General features: G+C 39.8%; 1 protein-coding gene across 1 annotated transcript; it reads left to right on the top strand.

The window, feature by feature from the left end:
* Nucleotides 1–1,499: 1,499 nt before the first annotated feature.
* LOC141902109 (uncharacterized) lies at nt 1,500–22,969 on the top strand. Its single transcript, XM_074789780.1, is given in 17 exon segments — nt 1,500–1,595; nt 4,730–5,651; nt 6,652–6,937; nt 7,242–7,655; nt 8,898–9,000; nt 9,677–11,544; nt 12,277–12,304; nt 12,695–12,750; nt 13,442–13,511; nt 13,590–13,659; nt 14,061–14,164; nt 14,634–14,709; nt 15,063–15,156; nt 16,666–16,864; nt 17,383–17,430; nt 18,627–18,814; nt 20,269–22,969. Coding segments are annotated over 16 exon segments (4,575 nt in total). The 5' UTR covers nt 1,500–1,595; nt 4,730–4,768; the 3' UTR covers nt 20,357–22,969.
* The last annotated feature ends 4,025 nt before the right edge of the window (nt 22,970–26,994 follow it).

Raw genomic sequence — 26,994 nt, 5'->3', positions numbered from 1 at the left:
TGTGACACCACTGCAAAACCGCCTTAAATACACAGGCTATACACATGTAAGCTTCCTGAATTGATTTTAAAAAACTAAGCCGCATTTTAATTAGAAAAAGAAGAAGAAGACAGATCCACGGCTTTAAGAAAAAGGTCAGAATGATGGCCTGTCCCGCTAGTAACTCGGTAACATGGCCATATTTGTCATCTCTTCCAGCACAGTTGCAAGTTATAGATGACATCCTGGTTAACCAGTTCCATAGAGATTATTAGATTCAAAAAGTTGGGGCGAAATATCGTTAAGCAGCTCTCATTTTCCATCTATGCATTAGTACATCGCATCTATCTTATAGAATAGTATACTTACTATATGAGATGCATTATGGTCTGAAGCAAAGTAAATAAATAAAATAAACAAAAAATGAATACTTTTTCAGAGATTCCAGATAACCGAAAATCAATAAAAAGCGATAACAAAAACCCCCATTTTCTAATTTTTTTAAAAACAGTTTGCTGACACACGTGACACTACTAAGTTACAAGTGATGAATTCCAAGATTATTGTTTTTCTTTTTACGAACAGATGTTTGATAAAAATCAATAATTCCACCGAGCCGTTCTGGGGAACAGTGAGTTTTTGGTTTAGTAAGAGCGCTTTAATAAATTAATTTGAACAAGTTCCAAAATCCCTAATTCTACAATCTAGATCGAAAGAGCCTTTATCTAAAATTCTTAATTTCTTGTCACACCGAATTCCTCTCACAAGTGTGACAAATTGTGAAACCCGACAGCCAAGTGTCGTTTTGTTTTTCCAATCTAGAAAGTGTAAAATACTGTATACATATCATTACAGTCTAGATCTGACAATACCTTCAGTGCAGTAGGGGTTGGATATTTCAGAAATTATTTATATTTGAGAAAAATTCGTAATCTTAGCACCGGCTACTATGATAAGGCTAACAAATGTAACCTTCTTTCTCCTGATCGGCCGGCGGGTCATTTTGTAAATCGCAATGAAATTTGTAATCAGTTCATCTCCATAGCTGCTGTTATGGTTGACTTAATCATGATTTCAAAAACATTAATTTAACAGGGTAAGCGGCCGGCCGGGTCACATACTTTTTAAGAACAGAAAGGAGTTTATACAAATAAGGTAGCAATTTTCATAAAGCCTAACGATGAATAGAAATTTATATAAGACTTTTTGTTACAAGTTCAGTTTAAATCCGAATACTAACACGGCGATCGATTAGGAAAAGCATTACGGCTTAATAAAAAATAAGTTTCGCCCGCTAAACAACACTGTTAAATCTGCTATTGAATCTGCTACCCTTTCTTTTAGCAGGATACAAAGTTGAGATTTTTCATCGAAAACCAAGTCGAACAGACAAAATCAACCCGCTAATCGTGATTTTGTTGAAATCTTAATTCAGGATTCGAACTTGACGTCGTAAAAAATGACGTCATTGGATTAACGCAATTCCGCAGATCCCGCACCTCCATGTTGACAGTCAGTACTAGCAATCATCATGAATCCAAAAAATGACTACAATTTTCACGCGTCGAATGCATCGTTAAACCCATCTCAATCACTCAGCAATATCTGATAAAATGGTAGGTTAACTACTGAACCGTGTTAAAAATCGTCTATACGGCCAGCATCCTTACGAACCCGCGCAATATTTAATCTTTTCCCCGACCCCCCATATAATAACAAACCAGCAGCCAGGCCCGACGAATGTATCATCGTTGCGTGATTTCGAAATATTTTGGATTGTAATTGAACAAACCAGGGGCGGATCTAGGGGCGGATTTTTCAAAGGGGGTGGCTGACAAAACGTAATGAAGAGACTGCGACTAGCGCGCCGCTCAGCGGTGAAGTCCGAGCGACCGAAGGTCGCAAGACGGGGGAGCTGGAGGGGGTCCCCCCTCAACATTTATGTCCCCCCCTCGACATATAGAAAATTTTGAAAAATCCTCTGGAAAATGGTGCAATTTGACAGCATTTGTGCGATGGTTTCAGTGAAAATTATGATATCCTGCTGAGCTGTGGCCAGGATGAGGTGTTGATAATTTTAATGAGATGATTGGGGGAAGCTTAGCAGGTCATTTTTCAAACATTTGTCATCATAATTTACGATTTGTCATGGTACTGGTTTTAGGAATATTTTGACACAGATTGGGGAAAAAATCAAGTAGTTTTGATTGGGAAAATGACCGTTTACCGGATACATATACGGCCTAGCGGAATGGCAGGAGATACACTAACTTACGAGCAATCATCGAGATGATTGCTCGTGTCATACAATAGGTATATAATACAGAGTCACAAACTGTTAGTTCTGATTCTGAGGCAGCTAATAACATTCTTATTTCATCTTCTTAGAGATAGGCTATTTACACGAAAAAGCCCCTCATAAAAATTTTTTGGAAGGCATTTGAGGGGGTGGCTAGCCACCCTATTCACCCCCTAGATCCGCCCCTACAAACCTCCTGCATCGGTTGCTCCAGGACTCAGCAGAACTTCAGCTAAATATGCTTGTGGTTCCATGCAATTTTGAAGCAAGTTAGGCTATTTTGAAATGTAGTGCCACTTTCTTTTGAAAAACGCTCAGGCTATTTTTACGACGCCGTAGATGGATGACACTAGCTATATTTGCGACGTTTCATTCTGATTGGCTAATTCACGTTGCGCATGCCGATGGGGTGCGCGACAATTCAAGGCAAGTGTGGAGAATAGAGTTAGAGAACATTGAGCGGATAGAGCGAGACTCGAACCCAGGCCAGTAAATTACTAGCGCAGCATCATACCACTAGACCACCGAGCTCGCTGAAAACCAATCGAATGTTTTTACTACATATAGCCTTACCTTACCCTTATCCTATCCCTAGTAGAGGGTAAAATGGACCCTTACCCTAACCCTAACCCTCTGGACCCTCTTATCATCCTCTTGACACTAATCCTCTCCCCTCTAGACCATAATTCTAAATTCTATATAAAACCGTTGTAGGCCTAAATATAGAATTTACGACTGGTTTACGACGCTGTAAATATAGCCACTTCGTTTAAAAAACCGATGATCGATACCATCACTTAATGTCACCTAAATATGATGGGGGTGTCCAGATGTTGAAGGCCCGGTGAAATAATGCTGTAGTAGTTGATTTCAATGGCGTGCAAATTGCATGAAAGGCTGAATAGAATTTAGTTGCCAAGGATTTACTATCAATTTTGTTATAGGCCTAGTAGCAGTAGGCTATCCACTATGATGAAACTTGCTTTCCTGCTATTTGCTTTACGTTAGGTAGACCTCATTTAGGTCTAAACATGAAAAATCTGGAATGCAGGATGAACCACATTTGCTCATTTGGCTCTGATGATGGATAAACATTTAATTATTAAGGCCTACCAGCGATCCGTTGCCTATTCCTATTGCAATCATCCTCCATATTTAGTGTATTGCATTCATTTTTCACCAGGCGGAAGCCAGTTATTTTGGGGAAGGCCAATGGATTGTCTTGATATATGTATGTACATGTAGGCCTACACAAGACACAATTAATGGCTGATAAGGCTATAGTTGGATTTCGTGGATATGAAAAAAACTCCTAAGTTGATAACTTATAGAATAACTTACCAATATTTGATAATTGTTGACGCCCTTAATGGAATTGGGGTTACCCATTCTTTTGTTCTCACCACCTGAGGGAGTGAATTATTGAATTGTAGGGCTATACAATTTTCCATTCATATTGGTTATTGCATATTTGTAACCTCAATCAATAGCAAATTTGTAGTTCATTAAAAATTAAAATTTTATGATCGTGATGACTCTCAAGGCAATTTGTTACTGTATGTTCACTATGGGGCGTTGAATAGCAGAATGACATGGTATTTCCACATAGGCTAGGTACCTATGCATATTTTGTATTAAAACAAAATCAATTGCAAAATTATAGCAGCTCATGACTTGCTCTATGATTGTGGTGATTTTCAAGTCATTGATTACAGCATTTGTTCTCCAGGTGTTGTATATTGAAATTGTCAGATTGTCAAGCATTTCATCAAGTGGGCATGGCGTCCCTGGGCCCCTAATTCATGATGAATTTACCGTGGGTATCGCCAAGATTTACAAAGATAGGAACATTTTTCTCCCTTATTGTATAGTATAGATAGACGAGGGGCACGCGTTTGATCAGGGGTATAAACAGTTGGATTTAATTAAGATGGCAAACTGGGTGTATGTTTTGTTCCAGATCATCGGCAATATTTCATTTTCAATTACAACAACAAGATCTAAGCCCATTCAAGCGCTTGCAATTGAACCATCCATTTTATACCCGTTCTGTATCAATTTGAAGGTCCAAATGAATGCGGTAAGAAAATAGTCAGTTTTCTTTGATTAAACTTGAATAAGGGAAGACTTTTTGGCAATCCTTCAAATCTTCAATACCTCGGCAGGAGAGAATAAAGAGGAATATAGGAGCTTAGGCTTGGGGATATGATATCTTCAAGGCAATAATAGATGATATTTCGGGCCAATAAATCTTGAAAAAGAGTACCTTTTTATCCCCCATCAAGGCTAGTACGGGAGCCACAAGGCAAAACTGGCAGGACAGGGGCTCTTGCGCTCCGGGAAATCTTTACGAGCAAAGTCATATTTGTTGCATTATGAGGGGTTTAGGGTTTATTGATTAATGAATGTCATAGCTCAATCTGACCAATGCGTGGTGTCTACATTTTTCAGGTGCAACTCAATCTCCATGACAAAACCTAAGGAGCACCAATGAAAATGTCTTCGAATTATGGTACTCCCACTGCGGTACCTTCGTCGCCGCGGGATCCCGTGCCGACATCGCCGGCGATCGCAACATCGCCATCGGTGCAACAGGCGTACGGGCTACTGCCGCAGAATCTGCAAATGCAAATACAACACCAGCAACAACTGACGAGCCAAGGTTACCATAGCACCGCGTCCAACAATACGTACCAGAACGCGCGCTATTCGAGTCAGAACGTGTTTCAATTCGACCATCTTTACTCGGACGACGAGAAGAAGACTGCGGCGCCGCCGATCGCGCAAGTGCAAATCAAAGTCGACAACCATTCGCCGTCGGTGAACATGAACTTCAATTTCCCGCAGGCGGCGAACATCAAGACGGAGAACTCGAAGGGCTACGACCTCGTGCCGCCGATGCCTGCCGGCATCAGCGACGACAAGGCGTCGGCGACGGGAATGTCGCCGTTGAACATCTCGGTGACGTACCAGGACGGCAGCCAGGCGAGTCCGGCGTCGTCGTCGAACCAGAGCCTGACTAGTCACCACGGACTGCGTTACCAACGCTCGACGGGAAGCGGCGACGCGATGCTCAGCGCGATCAACTACAATGACAGCGACGTGTTGCAGGACAGCGGCTTCGATGTGACGGCGAACATCGGCAATTTAGAGGATGGCATTTTGAGTTCGATGAACGCGAACGGCAGCATTCGCTTGCCGGAGAATCACCCGGCGTCGACGTTCGATTTATTCGACGGCGACGGAAACGTGAATGAGGCGTACATCGAACCGAGTCAGGATCTTCACCTGGCTTCGAATACGTACTCGGATTCGGCGTCGGGTTTCGGCATCGGTGATGCGCCCAAAGTCGCTGACGATCGCGCCAGGCAAGGTAGGTTCGATAACGAATTTCCCGCGGTTCTTGGTTTCGTTTTCGCTCACTCTTATATACAGGTCTTGTAGTGTGCTCGAGTACTTGATTACGCCATATTGGTCTGCGAAAAAATTATTCATTTACATGACAGACCTTCGAAGTTTGTTAATCCCAACGGACCCAGTTCCACCGTTGTGAGTTAAGAGTTGACTCTTTGAGTTAACTCATTGAAAATGAACTCATTTTTACTCGGAGTTAACTCTAACTAACTTAACTGGATCCATATAATCTTTAGTAGTTATGCATGGCAAGCCTCATGCATCAGTTGGCTAACAAACATTGGTATCAAATGCAAGACTTCTATAAGGGTGGGATGCCTGAGAAGAACTTTTGGACAAGAAAATCTTTAACCCCCACACCAGAGGCCAATTTCATAGACTAGTATTACCTTTAACCGCAGAACGTCTGTTGACATTCGACTTGTATCTCCGCAGAACGTCTGCCAACGTCCTCTGTACTATAGCGCCATCTATAGTTTGAGGGGGTCAAAGGTCAAACTTTTGACCAATGATTGACCAAATCTATACAGCAATAGAAAGTCTGTATAATTATCTTCAAAATAACAATGGTTGTAATGCATCGTTTTCAGTAGTTTTCACACTGCATCTCTACTTAATCTTTATATACAAATTCAATTGGGGATCATTCTTTTGTTACGTATGCATGAAATTTGACTTTTTCATATGAAGTCGCAGCGTCTAATGGGTTAAATATCGATTGACTTAGCCCCCAGGTTAAAGTAAATACTTTGCTATAAAACCGGCCTTAGAGGATTTTAACCTATGATTCCTATATTTGTAAGATCCTTGAATGAATGACTGATGGCTTAAACCACTTAATGGCTGTGCTTTCTAGAGGGTAGCAGCCTAAAAGTCTACCAGTGTGAATCAAAATCAGGTTCAGGGTTTTGGTTTAATTTTTTATTTTGTTTGGGGAGTAATATCTGTTATCAATTCAGAAGAGCGACGAAGTTCGCCATCAGTCGCTTCTATTCAACAACGTGATAAACCATCGGCACCGATTACACCGCAAACCACGACGACAACGGCCACGCCGCAGCGAACTAAAGGACGCCCGGGACGGTCTGGACGTACACCCGGCAGTCGGCCGAATCTTACGTGTCCCACTTGCGGTAAAAGCTTCAATAACTCGAGCGCGATAGCTAAACACAAGCTGACGCACAGTGATGAACGTAAATATGTGTGTTCGCTCTGCTCAAAGGCATTCAAACGTCAGGATCACTTGTAAGTATATTGATCGGTCTACTTATATCTACTCATGGAGCTCGTGTATAAGGATTGATCTACTTACTTAAGAGAGCTCTTGTTTGTTATTCTCGGATTAAATTTGACTCTTTGATTTTGATTAGTTCAATTTGTTTATCTCAACTCGTAACCACGGTACTGGGTTGTTATCAAACAGCATTTAGGAAAAACTAACCGGTGAAGTTCCGACTAGAAATCTTAAAACCTGTTGTGGTGATGTTAATTTGAATTCAATACTAATTAGTATTATAGATTGGCAATGTATGATATTATCATTTTATAGAAACGGGCACATGCTAACCCATCGCGACAAAAAACCGTATGAGTGTAAGTTCGAAGGGTGCGACAAAAGCTACTCGGACGCGCGTTCTCTGCGACGACATCTAGAGAACCACCATCAGAACATCGATCCGTTGCACGCGTACAACACGGGCAACAATCGTCTTTACACCGGATATAACTACAACAACAGCAGCCAGCCGCAGTATTTCCAGTTCGACAAGTCCCAATACAGCGCCAACAACGGTAACCAAGGCGATCAACAACAATGGCAAGGCGTTCGTTACCGCAGCGGCGACCACTCGCCCGGTTATCTACAGCAAGTTAGTCCTATCAGCCCGGCGCCGGGTCACCCGACGAGTCCGATGCATACGAACGCGCCGCGCATGCCGTGGATGGGTCCTGGTTCAATATTTGAGTAAGTTTTAGCAGTAAATCCTCATCCCTTACGAGTCTACACTAGCATTTTGTACCCGGGTTATGCGTCTCCACTACGCTCCTATAATAATGGAGCGAATTTAAATTAAAATGGAGCGAATTTGCTCTTTGACTGTGCAACTGAGCATATATTCATACAAATCATTCATTAGAACATTATCCATTCTCCAACCCCTATGAAGCTGAATTTTGAAAGAGGGCCTCGTTAAAATTTATGAGCTTTTTCGCGAAAATCTGATCGCAAAAATATCTGTTTTAGAAAGCCAATCAGAAAGCAAAGACTCCTCTATGATTGGCTTAGCCGCAGAGATCAGCAGGTGTCCACGTGAACCCGCGGTATCGTCTACCGTTTTACTTCCGGGTTTTATTTTAAGATCTAAAATTGTATTTCAATATCGATTTCTGTGAAATCTTTAGTTGATTTGGTTTTTGGGAGGAATGTTTTTATTTGCACTACAGAAAATATCATTGACAATTGTGCAAAGTCCGGGAAATATAGCTTTTTCTCAAATCGGATGGATGACCTTGATATGCAAATTAGCCATGTGCTCAAACGGAAATTCAATCAAATTTTATTCTGCAAAAAATATAAAATCCAATTCAATTTTACTTTATTGAACAAGTAAAAGAGCAAATTCAATTCAATTTTGTTTTATTGAGCAATTTTCAGAAAATTCTATTCCATTCCGCATTCAAATCAATAAGACCAAGGGAAAAGATTTATCTGAGTTATTTGTTCCTGCCAGCTCCAGTCGCTGTCTGTGATACTTATGAAAACATGATTGAATTGTGTAAATTATTAGCCTGGGATTGACTAGTCTATGAGCTGGGCCGTGTATTTGGACAAATTTAACCCACAGAATGCATCATTTGCCATTTTATGAAAAGCTGACAGGCTGGCCATAGTGCCCCTTGGGGCTCTTGTTTGCTAATGTAGACTACGTGTGAATGTGAATACGTGTTCAATGCTGCATTCGAGCGCCACAATTGACCTTGAACTTGCACTACATCTATGTTGATTCTTACTACCGAAACTGCATTAAGTCAAGACGCTACTTACCGCGAACGAGGGTTTTCATTGAACCCAGGTACGTTGAAACCCGGGTACAACGCCCTAGTGTAGATGTGGTTTTATAATGTACTTTTGATACCAAGGTTTTGTGTACTACCAAGTGAAACCAATTTTGATCTTCAGTCCGATATTTACGCGTTTTACTTGCAGCGAAAGTCTTAAGCCAGTAGAATGTACAATGTGCCATCGAAGGTTCAAGAATATACCCGCGTTGAACGGTCATATGCGACTTCATGGTGGATATTTCAAAAAGGTAATTGGATTCTTCAGATGCATCGGCCGAGTAATTCGTGCCACTGTTCTCTCGCATAATAGTCCCATCAATCCAGGTTTCATTTGTTCGAATTCTGGTAGCAGCAGGGCTTCTTATCTGATCTGTTAATGATATCCTAAGTGATGCTCAGCGGATTGAGGGATGACAGGGTCCCTTTGACTCCTCAATTCCTTCAAAAGGGAAAATGTTTTTAAAGGTGCTCGAGACTCCTTTCATTGGAATCAGACGCTCTAAGCTCCGTTTGAACTCCTTCAATTTTGAGAAATAGGCAGTTAGAAATTTTTGTCTAGTTTGTAGTTGTAACAATAGACTACCCCTAAATCAAAATAATTGGGACTTGGATTTTTACCCAATTAGACAGTTACCGAATTAGAAACCAAGTTCAGGTAGTGTTAGAACTTTGCTTACGAAAACAACTGAATCATTGGTTTACCGAGATAAACAGTGCTGATTTATAAGGAGTCTGCAGTAATTGGGATGATATGAGAGTGATGCATGCACTCCTCGAAATTTAAAATTTTCTCCTTTTAAACTCCTTACATCCAGGATTGACTGATCTGTAGGCACCCTGGATGAAAAAAAGCAGTTTGTATGTGATGAACAAAATAATGTAAAATGATAAAAATCTTGAATTCTCTGATCTTATGTATTACAGCAAGATGTGCCTATGAAAAAACAGGAGACAAATGAAAAGGAGAAAAGTCAACAACCAACGACGAATCAAACTCAGTCCTCGGCACCACAAACATTTCAACAACCGCAAAATTTACCTAACAAACCGCTGGCTCCACCGCCACCACCGCCGCCACCCCCTCCACCACCTGCCCCGACCACGGTACAAACGTCAATTGCACCGCAACAGTTGCCATCAATCTCACAATTGCAAGCCGAATATCTGAAGCAACAACAGCACAAACAACAACAGGAAATGCAGGAACAACAGCAAGCCGTCGCCGCTCTTCAACAATTACAACAACAGGCTATACATCATCAGCAACAACAACAGCAGCAGCAGCAGCAGCACCAGAAGAATCAACAACAACAGCCGCTTCCGTCTGCCCGGCAACAACAGCAACAGCATCAACAGCAACAATTACTGACGGCGGTGACGTCGACGCAGTTACAAGCCTCTAATAACATGTCCGTCGCGTCGTTACTTCAACAGCATCTACGATTACCAAGCGTGTCGACGACGTTCATGCTGCCGCCGACACAACCGAGTTTACCTCCAAACACCGACGCCAGTTTAGATTTGAACCAGTCGATGTTGCCATTGACGACCGACGCCGACATTCTCGGCGTGCAGTTGTCGCAGCACGACCTGAAACAAGTCGTCAGCTCGGTGAGCGACGGCATCTTGCCTACGCCGAGCACCGCAAATTTGGCGACGACGTTTCAGAACTTGTTGCAGAATGCGCCGGAGAGCCTCGGCTCGTTGACGAGCTGCAGCCCGAGCAACGATATATTGGTCGGCGGCAATTCGCAGACGGCCGGCGGCGCGATGCACGTCAGTTCGGCGGACGACGATGACATGAACAGCAACGACGCGGCGTTGTTCGCGAATCCGGACATATCGAGTTTCGCGACGACCGAAGGAACGCGGCTGACCGACGACATCGGCGAATCTTTGGAGACGACGAGCAACAATGAGCCGGTGTTGATTCGTGACAGCATGCTGAGCGCGGCGAGCAATGCGCCGTTGTGCTATGCCAACCAGCAACAGAACAACAGCGACAACAACTTGAATCCGCACATCGCAGTGCAGCTGATGATCAAGTCGCCGACGACCGGCCAGACGTTCTCGTTTCCGGATCGCGCGCCGCACCAGTTCACGCTGCCGAAAAGCATCAACGTCGACCTCGACTCGCGCAACAACCGCGCGCTGTTGAAAACGGCGATTTTCGAGCGCAAGCGCCACTTGAGTGCCGACCCGGACAAGTTCACGACGCCGAAGCGTTTGGCCAACACGCAGCAAAGCAGCCTAGCCGTTTTGCTGAGTAATCACTTCAATAAGAAAATGGATGTTACTAGTATTAATAAAACTCAAGGTGCTCCGCGAATTAATAATTCGACAAAGCAGCGGCAGTCGTCGGGTGATAAAGATGACGGGGTGTTCCAGCGTCCGTCGGACGACGCGTTGCCGCGCTCTCGTCCGCGTAGTCGCGCCGATGACCCGCTCTCGCGTTCGTACCCGGGTCCGTCGGTCGACGACGGCGGCCTATTTCGAAATCCTTCTAGTCTGGCGACGAGTCCGGCGAAAGGGCGAAAGAAGCACCGTCCAGAACCGCTATTCATCCCTCCACACGTGAACCACTTCGGCTTTCAGAGCCGCCTGCGATCGCCGCGACTGTGGGACAGCTACGAGATGCGCGGCAACCGCGGCAACACGCCACCGCCGTACACGCCGCCTCCGATGCTCAGCCCGGTGAGAAAAGGTTCAGGTTTGTTTTGGACGCTGCACAGTTATCGTCCGATTACACCGAAATCGGCTCCTATTACACCAAAATTACGTAAGTATCGTCGGTTTGTAGTGTTTTGTTTTATTTGCGCTTTGCTTAGCTTCTCTTTAATCATTGGAGGGATAACACCTGCCCTGATCCAGCTATTTTGACTTAGAATTGGGGATATGATGTGTATACATGCTGAAAATCGCCTGATAATACCATCCAGCAATAGAAGTGGGTAAAACGAGGAATACATTCAGATCCAAAACTCGGGCACTGGAGTTTTGACTGTTCTGAATTCAACTGATAATTTCAAATAAATGGGCTTCGGGATTTGAATTTTGCTTCAATTAGGATCAAACTTGGCTCCCATGCATCCATCCCTTCAAAACATATTTGACTGTTCTGAATTCAAGTGATAATTTCAAACAAATGGGCTTCGGGATTTGAATTTTGCTTCAATTAGGATCAAACTTGGGTTCCATGCATCCTTCCCTTCAAAACTCCGGAAAAGTTTAGAATTATGAAAATAATTCAACAAAAGAAATATAATTCAACAATATAAAAAGTGAAAGATAAATCCAGATGCCCTGATGGCCTGAAAGAAAACCTATTTTACCCTAGATTTTCAAACGTTCCCACGAGGCGGGGCCCTGACCCTCCTATGTATGATCTGTGACACTGGCATGGTAAAACCTGTCCTTTTCAAATAAATTGACAATTCCAATTTTAGGGCTCCACCCTTTCAAAAAATCCTAGATCTGTCCTTGTATTTATCCAGCAGTTTAGGAACAGCGCCTGAAGTTCATAGTTGATCTTCCAATGCCCCTCTAATTTCTGTGATTATACGCTCAAGCCCCTTGAATACCACTCGAATTTGAAAATGGTGCTTCTCTCGGAACCCTGTGGGAAGATAAGGGGTTAAAGTCCATATATAGTTAGGTTCAGGATTTCTGGTGTCATGCGAATTTGGTTCTTACCTTGCGAAATATTCTGTTTGATAATCATCCCACAAGGTGCGACGGGTGTTGTGAGATTATTCCTTAAACAGAAAAGGAATTTTGAGAATCATGTGGCAAACGCAGGTGCCTCCTAGTAATAAATTGCTTCCATTTTTGATAACGCAGTGGCTGCTCCTAAACCATTAAATTCATTTAAGATTGTGTCGTGCTACATCAGTTTTGAATTCGATTTCTGTAGGGGTTCCGACAAGTATTACTCCTTCAGAGCCGCCATTAATCGAAGAACCAGAAGAGGAACCGCCTCCGGAGACAGATATTCGCCCGTAAGTTTAATACATCGACTTAGTCAAACAGGAGTCTGATATTTATGGGCAAAACTCATCAAATGTTTTTGTTAGGAAATAGAAAAAACTACTGTAAAATTGTATACCTTGGGGTAGACTCCTTACTGACGAGGTCGATTCACCGTATCATTTTCCGGTAACTGGAGCGAAATGTTATTTCTTTGAACCATTATTGCAATTGAACATGAATTTAATTTCCATTGTTGAACTCTAAAATTAGAAGTCTACCGTTGAACGATTTTGAATTCAAGGATTATCATTTTTATTCTCGTCTGGTTAATTAACACGTTCGCTGCCAATTGCAAATCTTTGCGTATTTACTCCTTTCTTTAATGCTCAATTATTAATTTATGCGGAAATATTTTAGAAATTTAGTATGCATCAAATTTGAGGTATCCCCATTAATATTTTTTGTACTGTGTTCCCGCCAGACTAGTCCTAGTTCTCAGGCAGCAAGGAGTTAACATCGTGTCCATGAAATATCTTACTGTTAGTCCTGGCAAAATGCGCTACTGCTGCTATGACGAGCTCTCGTCACTCGCAGTCAATGTGTTTAAGCATGGTTAAGGGATGTTGTACGCTTTACCCATATAGGGGATTGGCAAGTGTTAAGTGGGGAAAATAGCTATTTTCTAGGTGCCATAATGATTGAATTATGTTCATTTTGCAGACATGTCAATATTGGTGCTCAATATCAAGCAGAATTACCTCAATATTCCGGTATCTATGACCATCTTATTGTTTTGGATCCGATTGATTGACTCAGACGTCCTTTTTGTAACCGTTTAACTTCTTTTTCAGAAATTGTTGAATATAAGGATACAGAGGACAGTATGGAAGATTTGTTGTGGGAACCTAGTAGTTACGGAGAAAACACTGACGAAGAAGGTAGAAAATTGTCAAAAAATTGTCTTAATGTATTGTTAGCGACTCGATAGTTACGTTCCTTCCAACGTTCTCGTTGTGTTGAAATTGGCTACTCGATGCTGAGTCTTTTGATTCATTCATCCTTATCGTTCCTTATCGTCAATGCGTTATAGCTAGATCACAGTTTCAAGGCCCTTTGCACTGAAGAATTAGTATATATTACATGTTTATTCTTTGAGAATCGATTCCGGAATCATTGGAGGAGAAATTCTTCTCCAGTTCTGAACATGCTTTCGACAGTCATTTACGTTTTACATATATTCTACGGTTGATGAAGTTTAATAGTACATATACAAGTGGTTTATATGTTTAATTAAAAGTAGAATTTATTTCGTCACTACAAATCCATGAATTCATTTCAGTGCAATTCTATCTTGATTTTGCTTGCTGTGCTGCTGTTCCTGGTAATGGAACTAATAAAGAGTATGCAATACATTTATTACACCTTGCCAAAGGTCAGATCCAGGTAAGCTTTCAGTTCTTATTAAGCTGTTCGTATTCACCTAGATTCTACCTATGGTACATCCCACATAAATCACATAATTCCTACTAATCATCCATCCAACTTGCTGGATTGTCGATTGTCACTGTACAGTTATATTACGTTTTTGGCATATTTAGTAATGGTGTCCGGGCAATGATATGTCCAATTAATAACGATTGGACATATAACTGCCCGGGCACAATTTTAACGAAAAATGCTGTAAATTCGACTGCCGATCACACAACTATATCTGAACTTCGATTTCCGATTTCAAAATCAAACCCTCTGTTTCGCTCCAGGTGGGTTTGTAAGGGCATAGTAAGGGACAGCAAATCAAACGAAATCTACTAATTAAATCCCTATTTTAAGAAAAAAATAAAATATTGGTATTTGCGCATATGAGGTAGGAACATAGAATGCGTGTACGTTTACACATATTCTCGTATTCCAGGATGCTCTGATAATGTTAATGCAAGGACAACCAATGGTGCCTAAAGATCACACGTTATGTACATATAAATACCAGGGTATGTATGCATATCTCGTTTATATCTTCGGATCCTATCCATAGAACTGTTTGTACACTGCAGCTATCATTTATAACGAGAGAAATCCGACAATATATATATATATTATATTTCAAGCAACATTTCGGCTAAATACTATTAACCATCATCAGGTGTACTGAGAAAGAATGATATATATATATATATATATATATATATATATATATATATATATATATATATAATTTTACTACAGAACTATTCATTTTTTCATTTTTGGCTGAATCTCTATAGTGGGATTTCTCTCGTTATCCATCATACACGGATATTGTGTGTCTTCTCGTCTCAACTATCATTTATGCTACATTATTCAGAAACGGGCATGTGGACTACGGAGGAAATAGATTTGTATCACCAAGCTTTGCTCAAATGCGACAAGGATTTCTTTCAAATTGCCAACGAGGTACGATTTTGATATGATGTTTCCAAGGTTTTCGGTGTGAAGTTGTTACATTATTTTCAGTCGTTTATGAAGTTGAAGTTACCACTCGACTCCATTTAGACAATGGATACCAGTCTTTCATGAGCGTATGTGAAGCGATGACTTCATACGACGTCGCTTCACAGAAAATAGATGCTTATTGTGTGTCTTAAGATATTTCTGCTAAAAGTTCATTTTAAAAAAGATTTGTCGATTTTATTTGGCCTGTCCTGTACTATCACGACAAAAAGTTAAGAAATACCAAGGCTCGGTTTTAAAGACTGGTATCAATTTTAATCCAGGGTTGAAACTGAACTGAGTGAATTGAGTAAGCCAACCCCCCCCCCCCCCCCCGGGGTAAAGTTGATACCAATCCATTAAACGAGCATCGAGATAACATTCCTGAAACTTGCTCAGGTTTCATGCAACGTTCATTTATTGGTTGGGGATTGAATTCTGGGCATATTTGCAGCTGAATAACAAAATCATGATTTTTACCCCTCTTCACACATTTTTACGGCATATTATGTTGCCACAATCAATTGCAAAATTGTAGCTCATATCACGTTCTATGATTATTGCGAGTTTCAAGCTCATTGATTACTATATTTGATTACTTCGCAAATTTTTACGGAATATTTTGTCACCGCAATCAATTGCAAAATTGTAGCTCATACGGTAACACATTCTATGATTTTTGCAAGCTCAATGATTATTATATTTGTTCACCAAAAGGCATGAATATTGAAATTGTCAAGTATTTCACCGAGTGAGCATGGCGTCCCTGGACCCCTTGTTTCCGTATTGTTCAGAGCTTTGTAATTTGCTGAGACCCTAATCGCTATATAGAAAATAGTTAAGCCAGGTCATCGTGCTCATAATTGCATAGATCTCATACAACTAGACTATCACTGATGACTGGTCGTGTTCCTTATCAGAGTACACCCATATTTCATCTTATATTGGTTCTCAGGCACTTACGACATCCATTTTCGTACTATCGGTCTTTCAGCGACTCAGCTTGGTTATTAGTGGGTCAATTTTGATTAATTCGGGCACAATATTAGTATTAATTGTGCAAAGCCAAGTATGAGCCCAGTGTGCCACCTAGCGACAGAACAAGGCACTAGAAACTCTGTTTTTAGTGGCCTGACCTTGAAGATGACTTCATAGCTGGGAAATGGGGTCGAAATTCAAAAAGTTGTCTTGACAAAGTTTAGCTATTGGCCCTGGATACAACATATCCAAAATGCAAAGGGAACAAATGCATGGTAATTTAAGAGTTCGAGTCTGAGACTGGCTTGTTCCATTTTAATCTCAGAAGAATGGTGTATCATCATATTATAATACTTTTATTAGCTAAGAGATAAAGTATGTTAAGTAGAGGGTGTTAATAGGTGAGACCTGGTGCATTACAATGGCCCAGTTATATACAGTATTCAAAGGGTTTTAGATTATGATGATTTGACGCGCTTCATTTTCTTGAAGGTTACCACTAAGTCGACGAGGGAGTGCGTCGAGTTCTACTATCTCTGGAAGAAAGTTTGTCCCGACGAGTACAAACGATTGCGCATCATTCGACGCAAACGCGAACAAGAAGAGATCTACAATCTTCGCTCAAAAGCTGCTCAAGATAAACAACCTGATGACGACAGCAAAGATACAAATATGTTCGCGGAAGGCAGAGACACCAGTGTAAGTAAACAAATACGAAATTGCCTGGTAGTTGATAAACTTTGAGCGAGCAGTGTGGGTGAGTGGTTAGAGCATTCGGAAGCCAGGTCGTGGGTTCAAACCCGTACATTACCGTCAGGCATAGTGTCCTCATTGCCTCTCTCCACCCAGGAGTAAATGGGTACCTGGCCTGATAGATGACTCCTGAGCACCCATTAGTTGCTCAGATGTTACTTCTCCCCAGGGAGAGATGACTGATACATGGAATAGAGTTATAGGCTTGGGGTAACAATTACAATTTGGAACGCATTTGAACTAGACTCTGTTAAGGATGCCTGCGCTGTATAAATGATATGATAATCATCATTATGAAACTGATTTTTGAAACTGGGTATAGTAATGCAATGTTATTTGTTTTACTTATGTACATAGAATTTCTATATTGGGTAGAATGCCTCCCTAATTACCAGTAGTTGTAGATATTATGTTAATTTCTCCGATGGTCACCATTAACTTGAATTATGCATTTTTCTTTACAGACAGAACCGACTGGACAATTTAGCTGTCTGTACGCTGACTGTTCGGCGGTAAGTTGATAATCCCATCCAGTTTGGAAACAGAGTTTTGTTTATCTCAAACCCTCTCCTCCCCCCCCCACGCACACAATGTTAAGTATTCTCTACATAAATGATAAGTTTTCAGGCCTTTTCTCTTATACGTATCATTCACACGGGAACCTTGTTATTAATGAACTTAGACAGATACGTAGTTGTATCGAGGTTCCGCTGTCAATTCATTTTTTGCTTAATATGTCATATGTACCCAAAAAAGTTATTCAAGTATATAGAACCAAAATACTTCCATGTCTTTGAGGGAACTTCATTTCGGCAACTTTAACCCATTAGCACTCAGGAATTTCACTATGTAGTGTCAATTACTCCTCAGAAAATTCAAGGGAAATCCAAGTTCACCACGATACCAAATAGCTCATTTGCTGTTTATTTCCATGCATTACAATTTTGTGTTATTTTGTAGTAAATAGTCAAGGCTTTCATATGAAGTAAGATTTGATGAGGTGGGCCACCAATATCGTGTCCTTTGGCCCCCCGAAATTCATCCAAACTTACTTGGATTTGAAGTGAGCGCGCAGATGTGTCATGTTCATACTCGAAATACTCAAGAAATTAAAATAGGAGGATGTTGATTTCTGTTTGGTATTTCGAGGACTTAGGTGTCTAGTTTATCATAAGCTATTGGGTTTGAATCTCACTATAACCGTTTTTGTGCAGCAAATGAAAAAAGTGCGGGGGTGGATTCGGGCAGCTAGAGGAGTAATAGGCAGAGCGGATACTGGCAGCTTGAGTGCTAATGGGTTAAAACAATTCCTTATGTCTGTAGTTTTCATAGGTACCGCGGTTTTGACCATGTACTTGCGTACCTGTTGACTAAAATCAATTCCGGTCAAAATCTACTAATGCCCAGTACATTGTACAATAATACTGGGATAATAATCTTACTGTAATAATAATGATAATATATATTTCTTATATACTGCGCTACATATACATTTCAGCGCAGTTAACAAATATACAGGGCTATTATATTTTCGAATTAAAGCAGTCGATTAGAATATTGCCTAAAGAGAAATTTTTTACTCAGTTTAAAAGTAATTATTCGCTACATGATCGAATTCTAAAAGTTAAAGCATTCTATAAGATTGGAGCTGCTGAAGCAAAGGCGTGATAACCATAAAATTGAGGAAATTCAATTTCATTTTTTTTAGACTTTCCCTTCGAAACAAGCGCTGAATGGACACATTCGCATTCACTATATCAAAACTACGGAACAGTGCGACGACAGTTCTGCCCCGAAGATGCCAGCTCAATCTCGTAATAATAATATCGAGTCATCGCCGAGTCGTTCGTACACATCTGATGAACCAGATGAGTATCCTTGTAAAATCTGTGGAAAGTGAGTATATGTGAATGGCTATTACTCAGAGTTGCCACTTCTCCGGATTTCTCCGGAATTCCGGATTTAAAAAAAATCCAATTTCATTTCCCGATTTTCGGGAGAAGTCAAATAACCACAAAAGAAAACTTCGGGAAAAAATAAAATCAATTCGGGATCAATTCGATTCCCTAAACATCAAAATGTAACAGCTCCGTAGAGGGTTCGAAAAAGCCGTATTGTGCTGCCACGTAGTGGCAACAACCCCGCAGTACACGATTAAACCAAAGGCGCTTTTACGAAATTGAATCTGATTCGATTTAGCTAAATCCAATTCGATGTCGGAAAACAAAAGGTTTAGTAAATCGAATCGTTTTTCGTAAATGAGTCGAATCAATTTATCAATTTAAAGGTCGCGATTCAAAAGAAAATGGGCGTCAATGGTGACCGAATTATTGATAGATGATGGTCTGCGATAGATGTCTTAAGCCCGCGGTCGAAGAGGATACCATGTTGGATTTCACTGACTAAATCGCCACTAACTTGCTCGCCGAGCAAGTTAGTCGATTTAATAAATCAGTTTACTAAACCGCGTCCATAAACGAGTTGATTTACCAAATCCGATTCACTAAACCGCGTGCCGTAAACATGAAACTTAAATCGATTTACAAAGATTCAGTTTCGTAAAAGCGCCTCAAGATGACGCGACGATCGAAATCGACTGACGCTTCATTTTTTTTTGGCTCTGGTTTATATATGAGGTGTATTTGACGGAACCAATCGCTATTTGAAAAAATGATCTATACACATTGTTGTTATTGACATATCTTGGAGTGAGTGAGTGTATAACCTTTGAGAAAATGCTTACTGAAAGTTTGAAGCGACAGATTTTCATTGGATTGTAATTGACAGACGTGAAAATTGATACACACTTCCGGTAATGAAAGTGAGGCCTATAACGCGTATTGCGCCAGAACGCATCTCCTGGCGTTCTAATTTCAAAAATTATATGGGGGAGGCCCCCCGACCCCCCGACTTATTTTCCGGATTTTTAGCTTCACATAAGCTTCAACTTTGATTACTTTTCTATTTGTGGTCGAATGCGTTTATGGTAGTTCGTCTCATTAGTTTCTATGTTTTAGTCCAAACCATCAAAAAGTTGATACCGTGATCCCAACACTTTGCATTAATAAGGTACACGAACCAGAAAGTATGTTTTTTTTAAATATATTTTCAGAAAATATGTTCGTTATAACCGATAGTTCGTTATATCCAGTAAATTAATCAAATTGTCTTACTTGGGACTATATTTGTTAAGGGGGCACTCAACTGTGATTACTACTAGCAACTAGCAGCGATCGTCAGCAACCAGTTATTTGCCAGTTGCGCAAACCTGAGCGCGACGGAATAACTGGAGGTTCCACGGAATGACAATTTCAGTGATGATTTATCGGTAATTCTCCTATATATTTCAGAGTATTCAGTAAAGTGAAAAGTCGTAGCGCGCACATGAAGAGCCATCGGCCGCCGGACATCGATTCGAAACCGAAAGCTAAAGGATGAGGCGGAAAATCGAGTGCGGAACATTCGCTTTTAGGTTTTCGTAGCTACTAACATAGCAACGGCTTACTCGTCGACTACGGTAACTACTACTACAATTATTTGCGAGGAGTAGAATTTCGTAACGTCGGAAATTAGTTCCGATTTTTGACGGCTCGACACGTTTTCACGTCGATAAACAACACGTTTTCAATGAATGATATGCAGTTTTATATCCTACACACAGGGAATGGTCTATTTTTATTCCGTATACAAAATACGTACGTAGATACAGTACAGTACGTAGAGGGTAGAAGAGTTGTATTTAGATAAGTAACAACCTATATTTTTATTTCACTGAACCTCTGATTATTATGATCGATTATGAATATTATTATTATTATTATTATTTTACTGCTATGAATCATATAATATGGATGTACGGTGCTTTGGTCGTTACGATGAAAAGATCTGAACACTCGCAGTTCTACGGGTCTACGGGGAACAAGTGAAATTGCCTCAACGAAAGTTGAATGATTTCCCTCTGCGATGGCTGTGTTTATTAATGCGAGCTCGGAATGTGTTTCACAACGGACAGCCCTTTGGTCATCGGAGAAAAAAAGTCGAAACTGTGGAACGTGTGGAAACAACGGCGTGTATAAATTGTACATATAGAAGATTTAGAATGGAACAGGGTGTTCCCGCCTGTCGTTTTGGATAAATAAGATCGTTGAATTTGGGTTCGTTCTTTGGAGATTTTCGATGCGATGATAATGCGTTGAATTTCTCTATTTTCGCCGGTGATTTTATCATTATTCATCGAACAAAATTTAATCGTCTTTCATCAGTTTTCAGTTTCAAACTGGGATTTTTACGGGCACTTACTACTTGACAGGGGGAGGCACTGCAGCTCCATGGATGCTATCTGCTTGCATATCAACGATACATAATCGGGTTTTCTCATACAATGTGCTTTTGATTAACACTAAGGATGGTTAAGCGGTCGACTATTTGCGACTATTGATGATTAATATTTTAAGGAAGATTGTTTTAATTCCATACGAATCCGTGATACGGTGTGCGTAGGTATTTGAAGACAGATGATTTACTGATATTTTTGTATATAAAAGTATATATTTATGTAATCTATACATATGTTCATCTTTGTGTGTTGGTGTTCGGTGATATCAATTGTATACAGCAAAATTTGTGACGTGCGCAGTCGAATGAGGCATGGATTCAGAGACAGGTTTTGATCGTCTTACTGGTGTAGTAAGTGATATTCCGATTGAGAATAGAATACCATAGTATGCGAAGACCAGCAACACCTTCTGATTAAAAAAAAGCATACTCTCCAGTAGTTGATCTTCGAATATTTTAGCGAAATGCACGGTATTCCGCAAAATTCTGTTTTGTCACTGAAAAAGTTTCTACATTTTGAAATAATATTTTTCTGTGAAATAAGAACTCGTGTTTACTGTCATACTTCGATAAGTCAAGGCGATATTTTGAAGTACCCGTATACACAGATCCGAGGTATGATTAACTTCGATTTTATGCGCTTCATCTACTCTTTTGGACATTGTCTAGTTTGATCAAGTTTGCGGTTGGTGTCCACTAACTACTCATGAGATGATGATGATGATGATGGGGAAACCAATCAAAATGCGCAAACTTTTGCTATATACGTTGAGAAACCTTTCACATTGTTGGCTCGATTTATTATTGCTTTTGCATCGTTTTATTACTGTTTGTACATAATTCACCTCGTGGTGGTCGGATGATGTGAAAAAACATGTTAATAGCACAATGTACGATGCGTCGATCAGATGTTTTAGGCTGCGGTACATTCAAGTTTTCGGCCGAGGTGAATTTATCGCGAGGTTTTCCTCGAGTCCATGTCGTCGAGTTTTTACTTTGCGCTGTGAAAAAGTGAGGAAAGTATTCGAAATGTTTGATGCCAAATTTACTCGCCCTCATAGTACGTCCATTAAGGAAATTTATTTCTCATTCATATTATGAGAACACATTGTATCAAATTGTAATGGGAAAGGATTTAAATGCCTTAGAAATGTGAGCTTTTGGTTAAGTTGATAGGGAACCCGCAAAACCAGCTATCCCAGCAGATGGTTTGAAAATTAGTAGGTTGTCCGTTGTCAAAATTAGTTCATTTTCAATGAACTTTGAACTGGATTTTCAGACTCCCGAATGCATGTATTATCACAGCACCCATCAAATATGCAATGCTTTCATTCTTCTACTCGGATGTCGGTATAGATTTCATTAGTAATTGATTCATTTAAAGAAAAGTTCATTCAGATTTAATTGAAATGTAGGAGAAATCGAACACGGACGACCAACTATCTACTAGAGAACCTGGCGATCCTCGCCTGCCATACTTGGAATCCTCGATTGCCACAGTAACGCTGCGGGTACCCCATTGCTCATTTTGGTTTGCATAGAGAAGTGACCGTCTAATACTATTTGAAGTGAAATTCTACTTAAAATCTAATTGCTTGGGTTGTTGCTCTGAAATGGGAAACACCTTGGTAGGAAATTTACCTTTGCTGATAGCTCTAGTGCACGGTGGCCTTCGAATATTACCGGTATTGTGTGTATCACAAAAATTGTGTTTTCAGAGATGCCAACACGTATATATGTATATATATATATATATATATATATATATACGTGTGACGCAAATTGATCTATGGAAAAAATGTGTTTGTTTTGTATATGTAAGAATTATATATATATATATGTATATATATTATGGTTTAAAGTCTATATTTTGCATTTTAACTTTCGATACCCACAACATGAATGGGTAGAAAATGAAACTAATAATGTTGTTATTCGTTGGTATACTTCTGTGTAAAGGGTTGTTTCGTTAAAAATTGGATTATTTTCTTAGAATCTGTTTTATCAATTTTTTCATTTCTTTGGACATAAAGATGATTCCAGAGAATGTGGCTACGTTTTCACAAATCCCCGAAATGACATCAAGTTGCTGTGTTATGATTTTTGATTAACTTTCATTAGAAAAAGTTCCATACTAAATACTCATGGACCACATTGTATCTGCTTTTGGATTTTTATTGTATCCATTGATACTGCACGCAGAGCTGCCAATTCGATTTGTTTGATGCATACAGAAGTATGAAAAATGTTACGAAGGGTCGTATTGTTGATTACTGATTAATTTGAACATTTTCTTGAACATATTTCAACAAAATGTTACTGAAAAAGTTCGATTTGTTACCGATAACACATTTTAGAGGATGGCAGCCCTGAGCGCATGTATAAATAAATTTCATATATACCAGTTATGGTAAGAAGCTCAGTCTCAGAGAATCATTGCAGACTTCAATATGCCGCGTAGAATTTGGCCTGGAATATTCTTCAGCGGTTACCTTTAACTCTAGACTCAATACATAATTTCATGACTTATGATTTTTTCCAATCTCAACGAACTATGCAGCTTGATTGTCCGAAGATCTAGCGAAATCTCGAATTAGGTTTCATAGCGGGACAAGTGGTCATTTCGCGCTTGGATTCTTCGTCTTGTTTTTCCTCGAAACCCGTTTACGTACATGTATACCAAAACGTGAATGTATGAATTATATGTACAAATCCTGAACGACGACCGTTTTTTTCTCCGGTGAGGGAATACGGTCGGTCGCGATTGCTTCGGCAATTATGTACAGTGTTATTATTGATGGTTTTGCCGCTGTTATCTTGTCAGCATGCAAGCTAAATGGTGTTATTTGGTTAATGGACGCAGTTTTATCGATTTTTGCAACAACCTTTTTGATAGTGGCGGGGAATATATAGGCCGCTTCTTACTCACTTATTACACAAATACTTCCGAGCAATGCGTGTTTACTTTTTTCGAATAGTCTGAGGCCAGATAGTTCTATTTCTATGTTTTACGGATCTCTTTACTTTTCTGTTTTAAGAAAAATTCTGAATTTTAGACGTTCTTATCTTCCCTCTGCGCCGTTAAGTAGAAAATTGAATCTTGATGTAGCCTAGAAATAAACCGTTGGATTCAAACTTTACGTTCATTTTGGTGAGCATTTCATCGGTTACCAATTTTAAGTTGGCTGTGGCATTCACTTTTCCGTTGTCGGACCGTCTGTTCGTAGATGGAATCCAGTTATTTTGGTAAGTCATGGAGTCGCTAAAATCAGCAATTTTTCACATTTTTCAAGTTTCGAGGGAAATTTTGAAGATATATGTACTTAAATGGAATTGGGGTTACCCAGTTTTTTTGTTCTCCCCACTATGGGGAGATAACTTTTAAGTTGTATAGAATTTTTTCTATTGATATAGATTGGTATTAATGCATATTTTATGATCCCAATGAATCAAAAAATTGTAGCTCATGACATATTCTATGATTGTTGTGTCAAGATCATTGGTTTCTGTATTTGTGTACCAAAGAGGGGCGTTTAAATATTGAGATTGTCAGATAGTCGAGCATTTCACCTAGTTGGGCATGGCGTCCGTAGACCTCTAGTTTAAACATCAACTTCATTTCCATTGCATTCTCCAAGATAGTACTATTAGAGAGTACTGCGTAGTTTCTCCTCTTTTAAGACCTCAATAATTCTAAAAGGATATCAATAATACGCTGAATTTCTTGTTGATTTTAAATTAGGTTTCTATTTTTGTTGTCGAATTACTCCATTTATAATGAAAACTACTCGAAATAGATATCCTAAGGTACCCGGTTCAGGGTGGCATTAGAAACTGAAATTCCAGGCACTGTAGGGAGAATTCATAAAATAGGGTTCATCATAACTATGGATATGCTGTCACGTTTCATAGTTTCTTACTCTCCTATCCATTTATGTGGAGTTGTATATCAGTACCACCTAGGCCCTTAAGCTTTCGATTGGGCGATTTTTGTTGATTTTGGGATTGCCGCGGGCCTGACAATATACTGCAATCCATGACTTGTGATGGGACTCCGCCGAAGTGATACAAAACTTGAGTAAAGCTCAGACATATATGAATGAACGTTTTCTGTTATTGTCTCTTGATTTCATTGCGTACAGTGGTAGCGCTCCACATTGATGGAACAGTTTTTGAATATTGCAATTCGGTTTGGGATTTAGGTATTTGTAGCAATCTTTTGTAGTTCATTTTCAAATTGAGGGATCTCCTTTCTTGAGTTATGGTCGTCCGACTGCTTTATATGTCAGTAATACTTTGAATACGATTAGATCCTATTTGATGCGGGCTTTTTCTATGAGCCTACCGTTGTTAAGAAAGTCGAAGCGCTTTCTATTACAAACTATCTGTGTGGTTCCTAGGATGCACGGCTATACCGTTGGTTATTGACCCCAGCTTAATGTGAGTTTGGAGTTTTGAGTAAAATGGTTGGAAATAAACTATGGTACTGGCTATATCGCTAGATTACTTTGCCAAGCAACATATAACTGCCACTGGAAGTACGGAATACTACGAACAGTTGTACCTATTTTGCAGGGCTGCCGATTTACCATGGTGTAATTATGCAAGTATCGAATGAAGAAATAAAAAAAAAGCTTCATTTTGCTCATTTCGTGCATATGCAATCATTTTTAAAGGGCAACATATACAAGTCAGATTTATTTTAGCAAATGGCACTTTTAGTTTTTTGAGTCTTTTTCGTACATAGGAAAAGGAGATCCCATAGTTTGTGGCTCGGGAAACTAAATTATACTCTTAAGCATATATACAACAACCGGGTGATACGACAAATTAGCTCCATTTAAAGCAGAATGTGCTTAATTTAATTTTCATGCTAGCAAGATTACTGGGATACATTGCATTCTACAGTGGAACCTCGTTATAACGAACTTGAATGCAACGATTCATCGGATATAATGAATATAGAATTTCATCGCGAATAAGAAAATTTAGTTAATTTCGCTACTGGCTATAACGAACTATCGATTATAACGAACATATTTTCTGGACCCATTAAGTTCGCTGTAACGAGGTTCCACTGTAATTTTTGTGAGATTGTTTCAAGTTCACATAATATTATAGGTGGCTCAGGGCGGACTTGGTTTGGCATCTCGGCTATGAATGTTAATTTTGTTTCTGGTTAGCATTTCTGGTTCAATACATAATCGTGAATGCGTCGCAAAGAATCTGAATTTTCCAGATTACGACATCACGAAGGTTGTCACTATTATCGATAAAGCGATCCTCGATATTCATTATATTTTCGGCAAAAAAAAAAAAACTTGCGGTGTCGGTATAAGGAACTTTCCGAATATATGAAACGTGGGAAAACTCTTATATTGTAAATGTTTAGTGCTGTGATAGTAGATATGCTATATTTGTGTATATATTTGCATTTTACCATAATGTATATAGTGCATTTTATTGTACAGGATAAAAACCGTGGAGGTTTACTATTCGAAAGACAAGTTTTGCTTTTACCTCATGTGTGCCAAAGGCCCAGCTGGCTAGAAGGTGTTACTTAACCTGAATTCGAAGTCCATCCATCGCGATTTTCGCATTTTCAATTCTTTCATTTTGTCAGTGTCATTGCGCGTGTTATTATTCAGGAAGATGTCTTTTATTGTGTCGGATTAGATTTTAGAAAGATATTTTGGATTTTTAAGAATTTGTAGGCATTGTGTGGTCGACATTGCGATCGT

The sequence above is a fragment of the Tubulanus polymorphus genome, chromosome 1 (genome assembly GCF_964204645.1).
Source record: "Tubulanus polymorphus chromosome 1, tnTubPoly1.2, whole genome shotgun sequence".
Classification (NCBI taxonomy): Eukaryota; Metazoa; Nemertea; class Palaeonemertea; order Tubulaniformes; family Tubulanidae; genus Tubulanus; species Tubulanus polymorphus.
This window is presented reverse-complemented; position numbering and strand designations above follow the sequence as displayed.